The sequence below is a fragment of the Falco cherrug genome, chromosome Z (genome assembly GCF_023634085.1).
Source record: "Falco cherrug isolate bFalChe1 chromosome Z, bFalChe1.pri, whole genome shotgun sequence".
NCBI classification, from domain to species: Eukaryota; Metazoa; Chordata; class Aves; order Falconiformes; family Falconidae; genus Falco; species Falco cherrug.
The window spans coordinates 68557248-68580860 of record NC_073720.1 but is presented as its reverse complement, the minus strand read 5'-3'; the positions used below and the strand labels follow the sequence as shown (position 1 = coordinate 68580860).

At 42.5% G+C, this 23613-nt stretch overlaps 1 protein-coding gene across 4 annotated transcripts in view; it reads right to left on the bottom strand.

The window, feature by feature from the left end:
• MTAP (methylthioadenosine phosphorylase) overlaps positions 1 to 23613 on the bottom strand; it is a 45753-nt gene that overhangs the window by 4590 nt on the left and 17550 nt on the right. For 2 of the 4 annotated variants that reach the window (XM_055698591.1, XM_055698594.1), the window contains 4 exons: positions 20109 to 20211; positions 16403 to 16642; positions 15751 to 15873; positions 9415 to 14008 (listed from right to left, as the gene is read on the bottom strand). In XM_055698591.1, coding sequence (XP_055554566.1) covers positions 13916 to 14008; positions 15751 to 15873; positions 16403 to 16642; positions 20109 to 20211 — 559 coding nt within the window. In that variant the 3' untranslated portion in view covers positions 9415 to 13915. The other 2 variants (XM_055698592.1, XM_055698593.1) reach the window with 2 other exon arrangements.

The following is a 23613-nucleotide window of genomic DNA, read 5'->3' as shown; positions in this document are numbered from 1 at the left end:
GAGGAGAGCCTGCCATAAGGCAGGAGACATTTGAAAATACTGAGAGGTGCATGCATCCAAAAAGAACATACTGCAAACAGACTAGTCCAGCAAGCTAGTTCACAAAAATTGCATGCAGAAGTTACTCTTGTGTTTCATGTCAGTCAATTACAATTTCTAGAAAATCCTGGTCTAGCTAGCCATGGAAAAAAAAGACGATGGTAATTAAAAAAAATGGAGAAACTTCTGGCTTCTACTCAGATTTATTCCACATAAATTTCAAACATTCTGTTTTCTGGTGTTGCTACTGAGATCCTAGGCATTTACCTGGCTCTGCCCTGAATAGAAGACTGAGTCAGAAGAGTCATAGTGTCATTCATGCCTGCCTAAAGTTTCTGGAAGCAGGTTGTGTATTCGGTGGTAATCACAAGAGCAATGTTATTCCTTATTGCTTGGTTTCATGAGAATAAAATTGAAAATCAATAGAAAATACAGATACAGAGTCAAGTGTGGGCTTTCTTACCTACATAGAATCTTTTTACTCTCTTTCAGTAAAAACACCAAACTAGTGTTATTTTCTCCCATTCAATTTAACAAAGAGCAAGAGGTCCAGATGGCCACTTGTATGCTAGGAATCAGTCAAGTGAACAATGACTTTATTGTTCATTTACAAGAATTAGCAGAAAACAGACAAACCAAAGTCTGATTTTTTTCACCCTAAAGGTTTTCACATAGAAACAGGATCAGTTCAAGACTGTTAAGTCAGTTCAAGACTGCTGGAAATGAAATTGCTTTTCCTTTGGAGTGCAGTTCCAGGGCAGCTAGCAGACCTCATATTTCACAGATGCTGTAAGGAAAAGCCCTTTTCTTTCACCACTTGGCCATGCAGCTCCATTGTGCTGATGCACACATTGCATACTTTCATGACCTGCTTTAACTTGCTAATAGGGTGGAGGCTATTCCATTTTTGGGAAAGGACTACATTTTTTGGTAGTTTGTTCTGTGAACTGATGAAACCTAAAAAGGAGTTTGATGTGCATTGGAGCGAGAACAAAAATAAGCATCAGGGAGGGAAAGGAGAGGTGGGGGACAGCAGCCCCATCAGTACGCAAGATGCACTGTAGGGAGCTGAAAAGTCCCACCAATACCTGTGAACAATTCTACATGGGAATATTTGTGATCTCCTGAATTCATGCAGCAGGGCCTCCTCTATGACACCTTGACAGAAAACAGGAATTTATGACAGAAAACGTATTTCCAGTTATGCCTAGTCATGCATGGTCTTGCATTGCAAATTGCCTGAGCCAATTCATAGCAAGGGTGGTGGAGAACTTGACAATTACCTACATTGCAGACTTTGGCAAAAGAGTGATGGATTAAGTGTCTGCACTGTCCTGCTTCAGTCAGTATTGCAATGACAGTGGGGAGAGGAGGAAGTCATTAAAACAGTTAAGCCAGAATTTATGTCTTAGAGGGTTGATCCCACCCAGTGCTGATGACCTCCTGAATTAATTTCCCCCCTTACTGATAATCATCTGGTTTTGATAAAGAAAACACTCTCACACTGGGTACAGTTCTGGGAACCCCAACCGCTCTTGGGTCTGTTTTGAATACTAGTATGAAAGCTAAACTCTGATGTCACATGCCACCTGTGCTGATGCTGAGCGATGCTTTGGTGTTGTTAATGTGAAACAGCAGGAAGTGTTATCTAAGTGAAAATAACATATGAGTGGGCAATCTCACAGTAGCGAAACAGATCAATGTTAGGCTGTGCAGAATGATTTAGAGGAAATAGAAAAGGGAAGAAAAGGGTAAACCAAATGGCCTGCCTCATGGTCTAGTTTGTGCCATATTCGAACCCACAATATTGCATTGGTATCAGTAAATTATACTGTTAACACACACACTGGAGGATGCTCCAAGCAAAATAAATGGAGATCTCCTCCAAGAAAAAAGGACTTTAAAAGCCATGGATAGCCAGGGTAAACAAAATACAACATCCAAACAATCAGTGAGAAGCAAAGTAGGACACTATAACAACTCCACAGTCACAGACAGCAAACACCTGTAACAGAAGTAAGTGTGGGGTGCTGGCTTGGCATATAGACAAGGGCTGTCTGGGTCGGATTGCTACCACATCCATATCCAGAAGTCTCTTCACTCAAAGGAAATCTGTTGCCTGTGACACATGCACCAAGATGAAGCAGAACTTCTAATGAATGCCACTGGTGGTACAGTCGGACAAAAGATCCTGCAAGTGGGTGTATGTCTTCCTCTTGCATTTGTTATTTGCATGTTGAGCTTACTCTGCAGTGACACTTCTGCTTGTGGTCTGTGTGGGTCTGGACATTTCATGTAGTTCCAAGCTCTAGCATTTCCTTTGGAATCCAGTGGAAAATTCTACAAGGAATCAGCTGGCTACTGATTCTGTATTTCCCAGTTCTTGGCTAATACCAGTATGCTCCTGTGTTGTGCACCTGTGCTAATTACAATCACTTACTTCCATTCAGTCTCCCTTTTGTATATGTGAGGAAGAAAACTATGCTTTCAGCATTTATTTCTAACATACCCACTGTTTCCCAGCCACATTTTTCTATTCCCCCATGGCAAATCCTGCCATGAAGTGGAGCATGAAAGACTGACGTGTTCTTCTGCAGCTCCTGCTAGCTCTAGGGGTGATATATTTCCCCCAGAAGCCTTGAAAGCATTCAGGCCATACAAATCAATGAGTTAGTTTAGGACAATGCCACTGAGGAATGACAACTAGGCTTGAAAAACGTAAAGTTAAATTTCATTAGCTACTACTTTGCTAGGCTTTCCATAGTTCTAATCCATCTTACATGAGGCACATAATTTACTCACAAAGAAACTGCTTCATTTGCTTCAGTTCAGAAAACATACACATAGCAAACAGTCAGGTCCTGGAAGGTCCTTTTGAAAGCTTTCTTAATTTTTGTAAGAGGCAATATTTGGTATAAGAGATGTCAAATGTAAAACTGTAGCAGGAACGGTGTAACAGGTTACGTTTAACATACAGAAGACAAAGTCTCTGTAAGAGGAGCAATGATGTCAGTCAACCTTGAGAGGCATTCATTTTGGAGCCCGAGATGTTTGAAAACTATGCATCAACAATTTAGCATCCTATATCCTGTAATCCAGGCCAAGATGGTAAACCAGGAACCCCAAGCTAGTATTTGTTAACACTGATTCTGATGTTACAGTATAGGAGCGGTGTCAACGTTGTGCACCACAAGAAGGCACTTCAAATCCATCACAACAAACGGACTGAATGAGGGCTGTATAAAACCAAAATTGTCATGGAGAGACGGTCAAACAGAAGAGAGGTAATTTATATCAGTGAAGTCATGTAATTGTCTCATTCTTGTCAAATCAAAGACATTTTAAGGATGACCAGTGTTCTCTGCTAGAATGTGTACTTGGTTTTGGTAATGCAGTACATGAAACGTGTATCTTCTTGTTCTCTATCATACTTGCAGTACCTCCTACAATAAATTCAATAAATTTCTTAGGACTGTTTAGGACAATTAGAACCATTTTTTTAACCTCTCTTTATATAATGAAACATTACCTATGCCTTTCTTGTCAGTTACCATCTTAGTTGTGTAGTCTGCTAGATAAATATTTCCTAATACATTTCAAAGAGTATAAAATGCATGCTAAAGTTTGCAAAACCACACTACACACTACCACCATGTTACTGACTTTATACTAATTCTGCACGAAACACCTTCAAATACCAAGCCTATGCTGACAGAGCAAACAGGTATCATAGCATCATAGAATGGTTTGGGTTAGAAGTGACCTTGAAAGGTCATCTGGCCAACCCCCCTGCCATGGGCAGGGACACCTTCCACTAGACCAGGCTTCACTAGACCAGGCTTCTCAAAGCCCCATCCAACCTGGCTTTGAACACTTCCAGGGATGGGGCATCCACAGCTTCTCTGGGCAACCTGTTCCAGTGTCTCACCAGCCTCATTATAAAAAACTTCTTATGTCCATCCTAAACCTACTGTCTTTCAGTTTAAAATCATTGCCCCTTGTCCTATCACAACAGGCCCTACTAAAAAAGTCTGTCCTCGTCTTTCTTATGAGCCCCTTTAAGTACTGGAAAGTCACAACAATGTCTCCCCGGAGCCTTCTCTTCTCTGGGCTGAACAACCATAACTCTCTCAGCCTTTCCTCACAGGAGAGGTGTTGCATCCCTCTGATAATTTTTGTGGCCCTCCTCTGACCTGTTCCAAGAGGTCTGTGTCCTTCCCGTGCTGAGGACTCCAGAGCTGGATGCTGTCTGTGCTCCAGGTGGGGTGTCACCAGAGTGGAGCAGAGGGGCAGTATCACCTCCCTCGACCTGCTGGCCACGCTTCTTTTTATACAGGCCAGGATACCACCCGCTCTCTGTGCTGCAAGCACACATTGCTGGCTCATGTCCAGTTTTTCATCCACCAGCACTCCCAAGTCCTTCTTGATGGGGCTGCCCTCAAGCACTTCATCCCCCAGCCTGTATTGGTACAGGGGGTTGCTCTGACCTAGGTGTGTGGGACCTTGTGCTGTTGAACTTCACGAGGTTTGCATGGGCCCACTCCTCAAGCCTGTCAAAGTCCCTCTGGGTGGCATCCCTTCCCCCTAGTGGATCAACCACATCACTCAGCCTGGTGTCATTCACAAACTCAATCCCACTATTTTATGCAGTTGATGAAGATATTACACAGTACTGGTCCAGTACAGAGCCTTGATGGACAACACTTGTTACTGGTTTCCGCTTGGACATTGAACTATTGACTGTAATTCTCTGGATGCAGCCATCCAGCCAACTCCTTGTCCTTACCGAGTGTTATCACCCAGCCTTGCATGTGAAGTGAATAATTTATAACAGAAATGTATAATAAAATTCCACTACCTATGGACCTGCTCTATGACTATCCTGTGTCACTGTAAGTACTTAGTACATAAACCAAGAAAATTAACACAACAATTATCTTTATATGGCACTATGGAATGTAAAAAAAACCCAAGAGGGACTGAAAATGGAAACCAAGAAACAACTTTCTCTTAGAACATCCAAATTTGAACTTTATGGCTCCAATCCATTTAACAAAACTGTCTTGGGGGCAAAGATAACAACAGTGAATACCATTTTTAAGGCTAGCCATCTGATTTGGCTAGGTATGAAGTGTAGTATATGTTAGGTCTGTAGCCTTCCTCCTGTCAATCTTAAAGCTCTGGCTCCTGCAATCTTAAGTTCTTTAAAAAAACACTAGGAAATATGGGAAGTTGGTTAAGCTATTTTCCGCAGTGCCTGAAAACCACCTGCACTGGTTTTGTTAGGGAGAATATCATAGAATCATACATTCATTTAGGTTGGAAAAGACCTGTAAGTTCATCATGTCCAGCCATTAACCCAGCACTGCCAAGTCCATCACTAGACCACATCCCTAAGCATCCCATTTATGCATTTTTTTAAACACCCCCAGGGATGGTGATTCCACGACCTCCCTGGGCAGCCTGTTCCAATGCTTCACCACACTTTCAGTGAAGAAAGTTTTCCTAATCTCCAATCTAAACCTCCCGTGGTGCAACTTGCAACCGTTTCCTCTTGTCCTATCGCTTCTTACTTGGGAGAAGAGACCAACCCCCACCTGCCCACAGCCTCCTGTCAGGCAGCTGTAGAGAGCAGCAAGGTCCCCCCTGAGCCTCCAGACTAAACACCCGCAGCCCCCTCAGCGGCTCCCCACAAGACCTGTGCCCCAGCCCCTTCCCCAGCCCCGCTGCCCGTCTCTGGACACGCTGCAGCCCCTCTACGTCCCTCTTGCAGAGAGGGGCCCAGACCTGAGCACAGGGTTCGAGGGGCGGCCTCAGCAGTGCCCAGTGCAGGGGGACGGTCACTGCCCTGGTCCTGCTGGCCACACTGCTGGGGACACCAGCCAGGGTGCTGCTGGCCGCCTGGGCCCCCTGGGCACACTGCTGGCTCCTGCCCAGCCGGCCGTCACCCAGCACCCCCAGGCCCTTTCCCACCAGGCCCTTTCCAGCCGCTCTGCCCCAGCCTGTAGCGCTGCGTGGGGCTGGTGTGACCCAAGGGCAGGACCCGGCACTGAGCCCTGCTGAACCTCACACGACTGGCCTGGGCCCATCGCTCCAGCCTGCCCAGGTCCCTCTGCAGAGACTCCTGCCCTCAGGCCGGTCAACACCCCTGTCCAACTTGGTGCCATTTGCAAACTGACTGAAGGGGGCACTTGATCCCCTCATCCAGATCGTGGATAAAGATGTTAAAAGAGGTCTGGCCCCAGCACTGAGCCCTGGAGAACACCACTAGTGACCAGCCACCAGCTGGATGTAACTCCATTCACCACCACTCTCTGGATTTGACCATCCAGCCAGCTTTTAACAGCATAGAGTACACCCATCCAAGTCCTGAACAGTCAGTTTTTCCAGGAGAATGCTGTGGGAGATGGTGTGAAAGGCTTTAATAAGGTCCAGTTAGAAAACATCCATAGCCTTTCCCTCATCCATTAGGAGAGTCATCTTCTGGCAGAAGGAGATCAGGTTCGTCAAGCAGGACCTGCCTTTCATAACCCCATGCTGGCTGGGCCCAATCCCCCAATTGTCCTGCACATGCCACATGATGGCACTCAGGATGATCTGCTCCATAACCTTCCCCAGCACTGAGGTCAGGCTGACAGGCCTGTAGTTACCCAGATCCTCCTTCCTGCCCTTCTTGTAGGTGGGCATCATGTTGGCTAACCTTCAGCCTTCTGGGACCTCCCTGGTAGCCAGGGCTACTGATAAATGATGGCGAGTGGCCTGGCGAGTTCCCCCACCAGCTCCCTCAGTACCCTCAGGTGGATCTCACACGGCCACATAGACTTGTGTGTGAGTGGAGCAGCAGGTTTCCTCCTGGGCTGTGAGGAATTTATCCTGCTCCTCCTCATCTCTGTCCTCCAGCTCAGGGGGCTGAGACCCAGAGGGAAGCTGAGCATTAAGTACCTCAGCCTTCTCCTCACTCTTTTAGCAATGTTCCCCCCCTGTATCCAATAAAGGATGAAGATTGTCCTTGGTTCTCCTTGTGTTTCTAACATATTCATAAAAAGATTTTTTGTTACCTTTTACGGCAGTGGCCAGCCTGAGCTCTAGCTGGGCTTACACCTCTCTGATCTTTGCCCTGCATAATCTCACAACATCCTTGTGGTCCTCCAGAGTTGCCTGCCCCTTCTTCCAAAGGTGCTAAACTCTCCTTTTCCCCCACTGCTCAAGTCCCAGCCAAAGCTCTCTGTTCAGCCAGGCCGGCCTTCTCCCCCACCGGCTCATCTGTCAGCACATGGATGGCCTGATCCTGCTCCTTTAAGACTTCTGTCTTGAAGAAGAATTTCCAACCTTCCTGGACCTCTTGGCCCTTTGGGACTGTCTCCCAAGGGCCTCTGTCAATCAGGCTCCTAAACAGTTCAAAGCTGGCCCTCCAGAAGTCCAAGGCAGTGGTCCTGCTGACCCCCTCCTTATTTCTCAAAGAACTGAAAACAAACATCTCATGATCGCTATGCCCAAGATGTCCTCTGACCACCACATTGCCCACCAGTCCTTCCCTGTTCACAAACAGCAGGTCCAGCGGGGCATCTCCCTGGCTGGCTCCCTGCCCAGCTGTGCCAGTAAATTGTCTTCCACACACCCCAGGAACCCCGCAGACTGTTTCCTCTCTGCTCTGTTGTTTCTAGCAGACACCTGGTAGGTTGAAGTCCCCCACAAGAACAAGGGCTAGTGGTCATGAGACTTCTCCCAGCTGCTTGTAGAATGTTTTGTCTGCCTCTTCATGCTGGTTGGGTGGTCTATAACAGACTCCCACCAGGGTATCCACCTTGTTGGCCCTTCCCCTGATCCTTACCCATAACCACTCAACCCTACTGTCACCATCATTCAGCTCTAGGCAGTCGAAACTTTCCCTGACACACAGAGCTACCCCACCGCCTCTCCTCCCTTGCCTGGCCCTTCTGAAGAGTTTGCAGCCGCCCACTGCAGCACTCCAGTCATGCAGGTTATCCCACCGTGTTTCTGTGATGGTTAACGTTCAAATTGAAAGACTTTCACAGCAGGAGACTGGGCATCTAACAGTACAAGACCAGCAAGCTCAAAAGATTATATGCTTGCTTTTTTAAAAAAATTATTTTCCTTTACTTGCCTTTTTAAAAAAATTATTTTCCTTTGTATTAATTTCTTTTTTTTTTATGTATTACTGTGAGAATCTGTACCCTTCATGTTTCTGATCTTCCCATGCTAGGCTTGGATTACATTCTGATCCATTTCTGTCTCAGCAATCCCTGTTGTTTCACGGACTTTGAACCTGAAGTTCTAAGCAGCACAGTATTTTCTAAAAATGGTCTTTCTAAAAGCGGTGTTTACAAGGTATCACCACCAACAGCCTGTTCCATGAATGGCAAAGTCAGTCAGACAACCAAAATTCACTCACTAATAACTAGAAGTAAATAACACCCCCAACTTCCACACGGTTTGGAGAAGCATAGCTTTCATTTGTTTTATTTACTAGACAGATTCTTTTATTGATGTCAAATTGTATTAAAAAACAAAATGCATACATTCAAAGCACTCGAGCACATTCATCACTTAAAACAAAAACTAGACCAGAGTCAGGTAAACGAAGAGCAAAGGGCCAGCACAGTGTTCAGGACACTGGCAGCAACACACTTTTCTGTACTACTTGTGAGTCACGTAAGTACATCTTCAGGCACAAATTTGGCTTAGGCATTACATACATTTTTTTAATGAGAACATTCATTTATTCAGCATTAACTGTTACTGTGAAAGAGCTGACACAATTATTAAACCGTGTCTTCTAGTCTTATAGCACATAAACAAAACCCACTGCTTTTTAGAAAAATCACTGAAATAAAAAATATGGATAATGTATAAAAATAGTCTAATATTGTAACCATTTGCACTGTTGAAGGAAAAGATGAGAGCCAGAAATAGCAAAGCGAATAGCTCATCTATGAATCTGCTTTCTTAGATCTTATTTTATGAAACCGCAACAGAGTATTACCTAGCCTTTCCTTTCTTCCATGAACTAAAATTTATCAGTGAATAGAGGATGATAACTCGCTACTGACTTTCTTCTTCAGCTGCTGTCTGATCCAGCTTGACAGTAAAGGTATTCCTAGTTCAAAACATACTCAAAATCTAACTAGCCACCTTATACATTATCAAGCATGATAAAGATTATAACAGCTCTCTTACACATCATCATCGGTCAACATGTACTCCATTCTTATGCTTGTAACAATTTTTGAAGATATTAAAAGCTCTGGAAGTTTGGAAGTGATCCACTCTTCCTTGTGAACACCCAAACTTCAAGGTCCATCCAGGTTGTTACTGCTTTGGCAGGATGACCGAACACTGCACTGTCGTCTGAAATACAAAGTCAAAGTAGATGAATGCTTCCTCTGCCAATGCAGAGCAGAACTACTTCAGTATAAAGGCATACAGACTTCAGTTTGGATTACAAATAGATATAACTCCTTCCATGTGTGCCTCCAACATCCCCCCGCACCACAAGAGTTGAAAGAATTACAGGGAGGGCATACTACCCTACAACAGTTCCAAGGACTTGTCATTACAACCTTTTTAAACCTATGTAACAGGCTTATTGGTACTGTGAACAACGATCACATTGCAGAAACACTAAAGTAAGGACTTCAGGCTCACAAGCTGCAAATGAAAAATTGTGCAACTTGCTTTTTGTTTTTAAGGCTAGCCTACTGGCTTACCTGCATCACATTCATAGAAAGCTTTTTACAAATACAGTAAGAATGCTCTGAAAATTGAAGTTCCTTTAAAAAAAGTGATTTCTATATGTTTCTTCTTCAGTTTTGAAGTACAGCTATGAAGAACAGAAACCTCTCTCTAAGGGTGAACTGACTGCGCATTAATAAAATACTTGAGTTATACAGGGACAGGCAACTTTGACATGAGCCACATTCAAGGGTAGGACCTGAGAAACACTTCAATCTCAGCTTTCTTGAGAGATCCTTAGCCTGCAAGGACCACAGTATATAGACCAATCTAATTACAGTTTAAGTCTTGATGAATTTTCCCTCTCCCCCTCCACTTAATCCATTTCAGTCAACGGACTCTGGTCACATAACTATGTTCACTGATTTCACTGAGATATTTTTAAGGAAGAAAACTATGCAAGAATATTTAGAAGATCAGAGCTCCACATACATAACTTACAAACGACAGTTTCAGTTTGTGATAGACTACAAAAATGACTGAAAAATGTTAACCTCTATGCCCTTTAAATTGTTAGCTACCAAACATACTAAAGTATGTCAGTGATGAAGTGTGCTGAAACACCTTCACAGATACCTTACCCAATCTAAACTATCCTACAGTATTCACTTGCCACAGCTCTCTTATCAAAGTACAACACTGTTCTGACAAATACCAGTTGACCTGGGCTAGTACAGAAGTTCAAAAAAGGCAGGTAGTACCAGCAGGTGTCTTCACAGAGTCAAGCAGCTTACCTGAGGAGTATTCACAGAAGCTCTGACACCTTACCACAAGCTGATTTTCTTACAATCACACTGTAAAGAAAAATCTGTTCTAACCTGATACTCTTTTTACCATCCCAGTACAGATTTTCTCCCTATCCTCATGGGTTTGAACCTTACTGGAGTAAAGGCACAGAGTTCAGTTCCCGGTTGTTATGAGGTAAAATTCTCTTCAACAAGACAGTTTCTCCTCTCTCACCAATACTCTGCCTACCAACGAAAGAATCTACTATATTGGTTCCCTTCTGAAATTCTCTGCTGTCACTAATTCATATACTTCATTCAACAACGATGCCATAATTACTTGTCAGCTTTTCATATCAATGCAGTGGTTGTTGCCTTTGATGTCCCTTCCAAATGTCAACTATAGGCAAGCCTTGATTCCCCTGAAACCATCCCTACATGTCTGTTCTTGCTTCTCGATTCCTTCTTTGTAGCTTGTCCCTGCTTCCAACCCTTGAATGCTGCATTTTCACACTAGAGCCCTGTTTCCTGTTCAGCCAAGTGAACCTCCTGATCAGTCTTTCTGTGCACCACTCCTGTGCTTGGCCAATGCTGCACTTAAAAGAGCTGCCAGCTTTCTGGAGGTCCTTGCCCCTTCAGAGCTGCCTCCCATGAGATGACACCTACGAGTTCACTGGTTAAACCCAAGTATGCTCACCTCAGTTCCAGCATCCATACTCTGCTAACTGCCTTCCTTGCTCCCCGAAGGATGCTGAACACCACTGTTTCATGAGCATTACAGCAACAACTGCCAGTGGTTACTGCCTCACTAAACTCTTCTCAGTGAACAGCAGATCCAGCTGTACATCATCCATGGCTGACCCACCCTATCCAGAAATTTCCATGACACCAGCTAGAAATCACTTGGACCACTGTAATCAATAGCACCATCTGTGTTTCCTGATCCATGTCATAAATACAATCTGGTCATAGCCTGTTCTGAAAGAGTAAGGGCTTTGTACCCTGGCCACATCTCAGAATGACAGGTTGTAGGAAGATGCTGTGCCTGCAGAGAAGTTTACTCCAAAATTTTTTTCAAGCTTATGTAATCTGAGCCTAGAGAATGGTATCTTTTTACAGCGACAGAGCCAGGAAATACTGGCCTGAAGACATCTTAGAAAGTTAAAAAATGGTAACTTTCAAACTACAGTTAAACTCACTGGCGAATCACAGATGGAAAGACACATGAAAATGAATGGATGGCAGGCCCTGGAGATTTTTGCTTCAACACTCCACTGTTTCCTAAAGACTACTGTGAGATTCACAGGTGACACTGCTGCCTGTGTGTGGGTGGGTGGGATGCACACCTCCATGGCAGGAAACAGATAAATGCAGCTGGACAAAGAGAATGGCAGCATATTTTCTCCTGCCTTGTAAAGTTCCTTCAGTCACAGCAGCCAGATTACAAAGCTCAGAAAGGAAAAGCTGCGTCCATGTAGAGCTTCATGGTTTCACACACTTCCCTGAACACTAGAAACAGACACTGGCAAATGCCCATTTAAGAGGCCCAGCTGTGGCCTGGATAAAGGCTGGCGTGGCTTTACATTGTCACTGATAGCAGAGTACCAGCTGCAGTCTTGCTCCTTGACTGTGCTCCTTACCATGTTACCACAGGGCACGCAAGAGGCACTGCTTTCAAGCTCAAAGAAAAGGTGCCTCCAAAAGAGATCAGTTAAAAAAAAACATTCAGTTTTCATCTGACCTTCAAAAATCCTGGAGTAAAATACACAGAACACTTCACATCTACAAAGGGAATAGTTTTAAAAAACTCTTTATGGTTCAACTACACACTCATACAGAGGCACATCTCCTCGCTGTACTGCAAAAGCGCCTCTCTCCTTATTCATTAACACAGAAGCCTAGGACCAATCCTTCACCTGCTTTACTACCATTTCATGCCACAAAACAGATTTTTAGCCTTTCCTGCCCTTCCTAAGTAAAATCAGAGAAAGCCTCCAAAGTATCAGACTTTTCAGTCACTTTTCCGGAGTACTTGATTGCATTGAATCAGAAACAACTGTGAGTCCTACTCTCCTGACACAAAATCCCAGTCCCCACTACCAATGCCTAGTTCCTATTTCCAGTTCTAATACCTTCAGATCAACTCCCTTTCTCAGTATATCATCACTCAGATCAAGTGACTATCATCAAAGAGGACAGATGTAAGAATTGCCAAGGCTGAGTGAAACTATCTTAATATTCATCACTGATAACAGGCAATAGCAGATGCTTAAGAGAAAGAGTTTAAGAAGCTACATTAAAATGGACTTTCTTTTTTCTGCTTTCGGCAAACAGTACTTCAGGGACTGAACTGGAGGAAGCACTTGAATCGGTGTTTTAAACAGCTGACAAAGAACTGAAAGAAGGGTTAGCACTCATTAAGGGGGAAACTTACAAACTCAGTGCCAGCTCTTTCCATCCACTGGCTATTTCACTCCCAATGAAGAATCAAGACAATCATGCAAAGGAAAGCAACAGGACACTGCTTACTGAAGTACACCTGGCAGAACTGCAGGCAGATCCCTCAGTACTTAAGCATACTTGGGAAATTTCCTTGCCTACCAGCACGTTCAAGGTAGCTGAGGAATATCTAGCACATTTTGTTCATACTCTGACCGTTTTTTTGTATAGCTAGTCATCTGTATTAAACAAAAAGTGTGGTCCAGTCCTCTGAAAATATTTTCTGTGTATTACATGGGAGAAGGAATACTCATTCTGTTGTCTCCCTTATTCATGAATGACTCAACTGCCTAAAGACTGCAAAGGGGCAAGGGAAAAGTCAGTTACCTCTCACAAATATATAGAGGGATAGAGGGGACATCATAATAGCTGTTTCAGATAATCAGCTAAGGAATAGTCATAAACACAATCCAAGGCCTCCTAATAAAAAGTAGGTTTTCTAGTGAAGAATCAGCAAAAGACTCATTCCAGGGAGAACCTCCACAAACCTGACCTGGTGAAGTATGCTTGCAAGTATCTAGGGTAAATTTTCCTTAAAATGTCTTTCCTTTAGGAACCTGACTAGAGGTGGCAAGAGAACCAGACTGGAAACAAACCTGAGAATTTGATCCCAGTCAGAAGACATGGAAGATTTTTACAGTATGTACAGTTCTGCTGATAGCTGAATTTCAGGGACACATTTTCAGGTATATGAAGACCTGACATGTTTGTGTTCATCTTTCTTAGCCATTCCAATTTCAGTCAACACAGTGATTTTCAGAAAAGAGAACGAAAGAACCTAAGAGAGGAGAGCGTTACCAGAGATTGCTGATAATTTTCTTCAACAAGCTTCCTCCTTTTCAGACTGCTGCTGCTTCCACTGAGATCCTTGTGGTCCACCTGTGTCTGCCCTCTGTCTTTCACATTCCAATTCTCTTTTCCTGTCTCCCATGCTGCCTCAATGTAATCCTCAGTTGCTCTTGTGCTTCACACTCTTGTACTCTTGGAAGCAGCTATTTGTCATTAAAAGCTCGTCAAGAAGTTGGACATCCAAACTGTTTTATCATTGTTCTACGCTACAGCCACAGATTAATCTCAAGCATGTTTGTGAAACAGAGGTGATGCAAAACATGGAAGTAAACTCTCGTCTAAGAAATGTTCTGCCTAAAAATTCTCTCACCAATACATTTTGAAATGTTTTTCTCTTCCATCTTTTTAATTCATGCATTGTGGATCTGAAACTTGTGGGAGAACACAGTTCTAGTGATTTCAAACTGGATGTTACTCACATCTTGTAACAGACTGCCCTCCTCCTACATATTAAAGAGAGCACAACAGTTTTGGTTTGGTCCAGTCTTCTCTGCTTGGCTCTCCATTTTTCTAAGATCTAAGTTAAAGCTGAGTAGAGGTACAGTTATTTATTTTGTATACTTACATAGATTGCTATCTTATCTGTGCTATGAAAGATAACACTTCATCAACCATATATAGATGTCCTTTTTTTTTTTTTACACTTCTGTAACACTTCTTGTAAAACTGAAGCTAGATATTTGCAATAAAGCTTGTGAGAGTCTTAATGAATTTGTTTGCCCATCTTGAGTAGATTTGGTTTGTTGAAGCATCTACTCTAATGTACTGGGGTTTTATGGCAGGGGTTTGGTAGTGGGGGAGGGCTACAGGAGCAACTTCTGTGAGAAGCTGCTACAAGCTTCCACCACATCTGATGGAGCCAATGCCAGTCGTCTCCAAGATGGACCCACCAGCGGCCAAGGCCCAGCCCATCAGCGACGGTGGTAGCACCTCTGGAATAACGTATTTAAGAAGGGGAAAAACCCCTGCAGAACACACTGCAGCAGAACAGAGATGGAGACTGTGTGAGAAACAAGTCTGCAGACACCATGGTCAGTGGAGAAGGGGGAGGAGGTGTACACCCTGCAGCCCATGGAGGTTACCAGTGGAGCAGATATCCACCTGCAGCCTGTGTAACACCCCACGCCAGAGCAGGGGGATGCCCGAAGGAGGCTGTGACTCTATGAGAAGCCCACACTGAAGCATGTTTGGTGAGCCCACGGGGGACTCACACTGGAGCAGTCTGTTCCTGAAGAACTGCACTCTGTGGAAACTACCCTCGCTGGAGCAGTTCAGGCAGAACTGTAGCCTGTGGGAAGGAACTCACACTGGAGAAGTTTGTGGGGAGCTGCCTTCCCTGGGAGGGACCCCATGCTGAAGCAAGGGAAGAATGTGAGGAGTCCTCCCTCTGCGGAGGAAGGAGCAGCAGAGACAACACGTGATGAACTGACCGCAGCCCCCATTCCCCATCCTCCTGCACTGCTGTGGGGGAGGAGGTAGAGAGAATCGGGTTTGAAGTTAAGCCCGGGAAGAAGGGAGGGGTGGGGGGAAGGTGTTTTTAAGTTTTGGTTTTATTTCTCTTTATCCTACTCTAATTTGAATGGCAATAAATTAAAAAAAATTCCCCAAGTCAAGTCTGTTTTGCTCATTACAGTAATTGCCGAGTGATCTCTCCCTGTCCTTATCCTGGCCTACAAGCTTTTTAGTATATTTTCTCTCTCCTGTCCAGTTGAGGAGGGGAGCGATAGTACGGTGCTTTGGTGGGCACCCAGCATCCAGCCAAGATCAAACCACCACATCTAAGTTGTTATGACTTAAACAGAAATATCTTGGAACATATACCTGCATTATGTGTATATATGCATACATTATGCCCAGTACTCATCAGCCTCACGTGTGTACTTACTTTCAGGGTGTGCAGGGTGTCAGTCCATTCCATGGAACCTATCTGAGGTATAGCAGTAAGGAGTATACTAGTAGCCTTATTTGCATTCCCTTTCAGCGTCTTTAAAACTTTATCCACTGAAACCTAGAAACAGAGTAAAACTGAGTGGTGTCTCTCAATTTTGATGGCACACATTTTAAATACCCAAATAAATTCATCTAACTTAGACATCTCTAAGTGAAAAGGTGAAGCCTTAAAATGCCACTATCTGTTTAGCCAGTAAAAACTTCCTCTGTGGGCATATGTCTGATTTTATGTTACACAAATAAGAGAACTAAAGCAGATACATTGTTTTGTACAGAGCTGCAAAATTAAAAACACCAGCTCAATTACAGGAAGACAAGCTCATACACAGAGTTCATGAGCTTTATACACACAGACCCCCTGATTCAGACAAGAGGTGACAAAGTTTGCTAGTAGTGAGGCAAGTTTATGAGAATGAATGAAGTAGCAACAATTGATTCTGTTCTTAGTTTCACAATCATTCTTCCAGAATTACTCAGTGATACTGATGTAAGTACGAACTGATTTAGTTCAGTATGTGATGTCTTATCAAAATTACAGGTTCTCATCCAGATCAAGACAAGACCCAGAGGAAAAAAACTTCACTCACTGCTTCTTCATGTTCCTTCCAGCAGTCGTAATCTGTTGCCATGGCAATACTAGCATAACTCATTCCAGCTTCTTTCGCAAGAATCACTTCAGGCACTGTGGTCATGTTGATAACATCAGCTCCCCAGCTGCGAAACATCAAGCTTTCTGCTCGAGAACTGAAACGTGGGCCTTCGATTGTGATCATTGTCCCCTTGGAATGACACTGGAGCCCCAGCTTCTTGGCAGTCTCAATAAGAACCTGCAAAACATGAAAACATCAGGAAAGGGAAATAATTCTCCTGGTGGACTACTTTTGCATCCCATCAAAAAACTTACATACAAAAGAAATTAGCTTTATATATGGCTTTATATGGCTGCAGCTGTCCAAAACCAAGGATCATTTTCAGTTTTCTCATCCAGCAAAATAAATTAACAGTTCTGCTAACAGAAATTGTCTTGAACTCATCTGATTTTGCTAATATCAGTTGGATTACTGTTTTCAATGCAGACCAAGAAGACCAGAAAACAGGATTTTTGCATAATATTTAGGCTATGCTTGCACTGAAAACAGAACAGTGAAAATGCTCCACGGAGCACTAATTTACCACATGGTGGAGTTGTGCTGGTGAGAACAGTAACAGGGTATTTACTCTTTGAAAGTAAAACTTTATGAGCACATACTTCAAAGACTACTCCAGGAAAGTGTAGAGAAATTATCATCACATTTTCCCATGCTGGTGACTGAGCCGTATACCTCACATTTAACACATACTTCACATGAATCTTTACAGTTCCAACTAGGACCTTGTATATGGCAGAATCATCATGACTTTCTTGGTAAATGGCCTTGGTAACACCAGCTGATACAGTAGGAATAAGTGGATACCAGCATGTGTAAGTGGGACTAGGACACCTGTAACTATCCTGAGTAGGAAGGAGAAAGTAACTGTGATGACATCTGTTTAAAATGACCTTCAACAGAAAAGAAAACCTTGTAAAGAAGTATAAAAGCAGCATGAAAAATTGTGACAGGACAGGAGAGAGCTTTTACAATACAGCAGCAGTGAAAACCTACTCTGACGCCACTAGAAGCTGACTTGTCAGCACCATGACCTTCACACAGGCTGGGTGGAGCAGCCTCTGTGCAAAACGCTGTGAGAAGCCTGCACTCAACATACACAGGTGCAATAAAATGCAATACCTTGAGTATGCTGCATGACCTGTGGGATGCCTCCTCACTGGCCTGTGGATCAGTGAATGTGTGGAGCAGCACAAGTACAGATAAAGCTGGAGTACCCGCACCTCCCACTGCAGGTGCTTGTAAACAGGTAAACCTGAGCTCCCAGAAGAGGGTGGATGTGCATGTAAGCCAGGTGCACTGGTGAAGGGTATCTGTGCATGCAACTGTGCAAATGTGTGTGGAGGTATAGTAGAGCTTCTGGAGATTAGCCACAAGAGGACACTTAAAAACTTGTAGGTGTTTATTAACACGCTGTAAGTTAATCTAAGATTAATCACACTTAATATTGCAGTATATTACTGATATTCATTCTGAACACATGATTCACTGATTGCCAGTTAATTACACATTGTTAATAAATCAATAGACAACTTAAATTGTCATTTGACTTAAAGCACAGTTGAGCAGTGCTTCCCTGAAACTCTTTACAAAGTTCTGACTTTACTCCAAGATGTTGCAGTTTCTGAAAGCAGTAATAATGAAGACACCCCATGTTATTAAAAAATTTGCAGCCAGAGAAAAGATAAACTCCTTTCAGATTCTCATTTAATTTACAGTGCATAAATCAAATAAAACAAAGTATTTTCATGTATTTGCACAAATGTAATTGAATATAAAGTTTTGAGATGTTTTGATGCAAAATTCCTTAAATAGTCTATTACATCAACAATTTTGGCATTATTATTATTACTGCATTTATCTAAGAAATTTCCCTGATTTAGATAAACTGGGCTGAAATGATCCCAACAGTTTTTAGGGATCATTCCAGGAAAAAAGTTTAAGTCACTTTTATCTGGTATTTTGAAATGAAGCGAAAGTATCCCTTTTCAGCCTTACTAAGAGCTCAAAACCACATGTTCTTCAAAACATCTGTTAGGCTTACTACAATGCATAGGCTAATGAGATAATGATCACATGTGAGACTGGGAAGTACCTAAATGTTTTTTCTCTGTTTGAAAAGGCACATTTCTCTGCTGGCTTTTCAAAAAACATAATACCAAAGCTCTAGCTACTTAATAACTGAATGAAAAGTAGCCTTGGTGTATATTTCCTGCAACCTTGGGAAATGGCTTATGTGTAGGTACTTATCGTTTTAAAAAATGAGAAAGCGGCACAGTGTGAAGTACTGCAAATCACTTCAGTAATCACACTTTTTTTAATCCAATTCAGAAAGTGTACAGTTAGGTCTCAATGAACTCCTTGTACCCGTCATGCTCAAAGTCAGCAAGACACTATATGCCAACTAATCTTTGGTAAGAGCATTGTGGCTAGGCTCTTGTCGCATGAAAAATGAAGTATTTTGCATAATCTGCTGCTCAATGGAAGAAGGGCAAAAGCCTGCACATGTGTAACATGCAGTGGTTTGTTTCCTCATGCGATTTAAAATGTCTTTTACTTCATTGCAAAACACCTTGATTCTCAGTGCACTGAAGCATTGTTCTACTAGCAATGCTGTGGATGTGCTGGTGGATATTAACAACAAAAACATTAATGACACTGAAGTGAATTGGTGACAAAGGCAAAAGAGCTCAGTAGTACAAATATTTGTACATGCTCTGGGTACAGACTGGGCCACTTGCTTCACAATTCAGCTTTGTCCTGCTCGCTGTAATAACTGATTGCACAGACAGCAGGTCTCTTAGACGGGTGTGACCGATTCTCTAAGAATTCCTGTGCCCCTGGAGAATGTACCTCCTTGCAGCTTGTGATCACAGCATTATACAACAGCACAAAATACACAGTTCAATCTTCATCTTCCCTTTTCCTCAACTCTAAGAATATGTTAAGGCGGTATATTTAACCACAGATACACTCCTCCCAGCAGCTTATGCAGGTGTAGAAAACACAGCAGTTTTACACTGCTTAGTCTAACTGTTTTTGAAACGATAAAACTAAGAGTTTTTTAACTTTTAAATAACAGTTTAAGAATAGAAAGCTACTGTAATTTGGCTTGCTTCTATGTTTAACATTCTTTAAACTAAACCTCAGCTCTCCACCACCACCCACTGCTACAATGCACAAAAGCACAAATACAATATTGTAATGTCTGTGAATGTTAAAGCACTATTTATTTCATTTTCTCTATTAATTATGTAAAGTGCCTCTACCATAGGTACACTTTTATTCAGACCAAAACAGAACTAATTCCTAATTCCACCTTCCACCTTTGTCCACTTTGCTGCTTTCTTGGCGTGTTACCTAATAAATAAAGATCTTTTGTCCTGTTGTTAAGACCCCAGGGAAATCTAGGTTGCAACTGACATCTTCTGCATACCTTCCTTAGGAAGACAGCTCCTATAAACAGAAGATTTTTACTTCCCATGCTTTCCAAATGTTATATTTTTCCTTAATAGCATCTCATATCTGAGAAACAGGAATCAAGAGGTGCAGATTGCCTCTGTGTTCTAACAATGCATAGCCTACTATATCACAAAAAAGCACCATAAAAATAACATTTCTAAATACTATTACAAAATTCACTAACCTCTCTGGTTTTGGTGCAGAACGGCTCTGCCATTGGAATATGACATACTCCTGAAAGAGTGGAATGCTGCCCATCGTATAAAGTACAGTGTCTTTTAGTTGTCCTAGAAAAACAGAAAACATGCTCAGAGAAAAGAATGGGAGAAAACAGAAGAGAAAGCAAGAAATTTACAAAAATCCCAAACCACAGCATTCCTGGGAGGGAACAAAAGTTATCAGTATGATAATAATGACTTATTTGTAATCTTGTTTTACCTCTACAAATCTTTCAGAACCGAGCTCAAGCGCATAAATCTGTTACTTCCGCAGTCCATTATCAATTAATTAGAGAAAATCTATTGTTAACAAGTTGCTGAAATACTGATTTGCTCCTAAATGACACAAATAGCCACATTATGCTGCAATTCTACCGAAGAGAAATTGGCCAAGTCAGACAAGTAATCTCTGGAAAAAAGAATACAGTGAGCTTTCAGGAAGGGAAAGAATCAAGGCTGAATTACCACAAAGCTAGTCAAAATAGAGCTTGTTCATAGCACTGCATTCCCACATTGAAAGGATAGGAATTTATAGGAACAGCTTCCTGAACAAAAGAGGTGTGAATTCAACCAGAAAACCTCTGGAACAGGATGTCTTCATATTCTCAGAAAGATCACACACATGCATTGGCAGCTTGCAAGTTGAAGAATCCTTTTTCTCCCTTCTTTCAATTGAGAAGCTGTTGCCTTGCACAAAATGGTCAAACACGCAGCAGAAATTACCATCCAGCATGTCATTTTGACAACTACTGGAACTGCTACTCATATCCCATTACTTTCAAATGCACTGCCTCATGATAATTCAGCCAACTGGATGGCAAAACCCCTCTGGAACAAAATTCTTTGAGACATTCCATTCTTCCCACAATGTGTCACATATCGCACTTTATAAGGAGAAAAAGTAAGGCAAGAGCCAAACTCAATCCACAGTTAAAATAAAAAATTTCTGCTGGTAATACTGCTCACAACAGGTCCCTACCCAAGTCACCAGCAAATATTTAAAAGAAGGTTTTAAATACATGTTAGATTTGGGGGCGGGCAGAAAGATCCAGTAGGAAAGGTTTAAGGATGAGATTATAAAATAGGGAAAGAGATCAGCAAATTAAAAACACATGCAAAATGAGATACAGCTGTTAAAAATTAGTTGAAACGCTAATATTACTTTATGGGATATTGAAGAGCCACAAATAGAATGTATCTGATTTCACACGTTATTTTTTTTCAGTGTCTGCTAATGAATTACTTAGAATTGGAGGAAATGGGAAAAGTCATAAACCATTTCCTACATTATAGGATTTCAGATGTTGTTAGTCAGACTCTTTCACTCAGAAAAGCCCCAAGGAAAGATCACATATGTACAAATACTACTCTCCGACTTTCAGATACCCTGTGTTTGGAGAGAATGGCCACATCACTAGGTGGTCTAATAAAGAAATGCTACTATGTTTAGCACCATACATATAAACTACATGGGAACAAGTGACAACTGCTCTGAGCATTGTGACTCTCAGAGTGCAACAGTTTCTCATCTGCATGGAAGGCTGCAATCCTGCAAAGGCCACAGCTACTTGTTATGGGGCCAGCTGGTGTGTCCATAAACTGCTAGGCTTAGGGTGAGAATAAAGTCAGATTTGAACCATCCTCTGATTCTTGCTACCTTTGAAGTAATGGCTGGTGCAGAAAAATGCCTTTTGGCCTCTCCTCCTGCTACTCCAGACCCAAACTGGCTATCCTGATCTGTCCCACTCACCTGTCTGCAAGGCACAGGGCAGCAGCACGTGATTTTCACTGCTGCAATACCATTCCTCTGTATCCTTTGCAGAGAGAACAAAGGCTACTGAACCACAGATACTTTCCTTGCCTTACTCTCCCAGAGACCCAGAGCCAGAGAGCAAATGACAGTATCTGCCTAAAGTTCCTCTCTTTGTAGGAGTTTCAAGACCTCCCCCACATACCATTATGGAGCCAGCAGGAGACAAGAAATAAGGAACTCAACAGGGACTCTTCAAAGACAATCTGCTCGTTAGATCTCACAGTTACAAATGTGGAGGCCTGCATGCCATCAGGAGAGCCTGCTTAACAACACCGCACAACTGAACACTATACAACTGCTTGATTATTTATATTAAAACAGGAAGAAGTCACCACACGCTTGCCTAGAAACCAGCCACACTACTCAATAGTAGAAGTGCACAGTTCAGAAGGATCAAGCATGGTGTAAAGGGCAAGTACAGAGATGCTACCCGTGATGAAGTTCAGAAGCAGCGCCTGAAAGCACTGGACTGATAACTTACCAAGAAGCAGGTAAAAGCCGGGGCTCCACAGCTACTGCTGGCCATCTGACCTTTGCAGGGCTCTTCGGAGAACCCCCACCAGAACACGCTGCCTCTGTGCCAAACAGCAGATGGCAGAACAGGAAAAGACAGAATTCTTTCCCTGGGAAAGGGGCGAGTATGTTCTTAAGCATAACCACTTGTCTATCAGCTCAAGGGGACAGTGGTACTCACCGCACAAGCAAATCCTTGCACTGTTGCATAGTCCTGCCATGCCTGCCTTGCCCTTACTGCTTTTTCAAATTCAAAGCTGCACATACTGCAGCTCTGAAGGTGTCCCCAGTTTGTATTCTCCACCCTGCAAGCAACAGCTACACTTTTAATCAGACAGTAAGGTGGCTTTTGCTCCTTCATTTTGATTTTATCATAGTAACACAAGATTTTCTGGCAGTGCTGTTTATGACTGATGCTAAGTAGCAAAATACAACTCATGTAAGTGAACAAACCAATAATTTCCCCTTGTGACAAACAGTCCTCTACCACTTGCATCATCATCTTCACCCTTCTTCTAGTAGTGCTGGATTATCAACAAGCTATTAGTAATTAAAGAACAAAATGAAAATTCACACTGGCATCTGAGGTAAAAAAAACAGTCTCAGCATGCTCTGCCTCTTCAGGGACACTGAAAGAAAATTATCCCACAAAAATTAGAGTGTAACAATACTGCAATAAATTGTAGTGGTGTATGTGACACAGATTATTCAAACAATATGGTTCGCAGCTGTTCCGGTATTTCTTTTATGAAGTGATTTTCTGCATTTGCCAAATGAGCTGAATCATCCAAGTAAGTACTTACCTTCTTACTCTTCCTAGAAAACATCAGCAGCAAACATAAAGTATTACAATGCCCCTTATCAGCCTGATCTAGCCAGTTGACTAATGGCACTGCAATAAACTAAAAGGAGCCAAAGGCATAAAAATCTTCCAGATTTTTTTTAAGGCACTTGTTTCAAAGAAGAGAACAATTGTAGCCCATAATAGCACCTGTGGCTACTTTTGGATTTGGAAGTAGGGAGAACACCTTGTATACATTTTGGTACTTATTTAACAGAATGTATCTTTTATTGTTTAAATACACACCCCAACAGATAAGCATAAAGCAAGCAGAGACTCCATATTCAAAATCAAACACTTACTA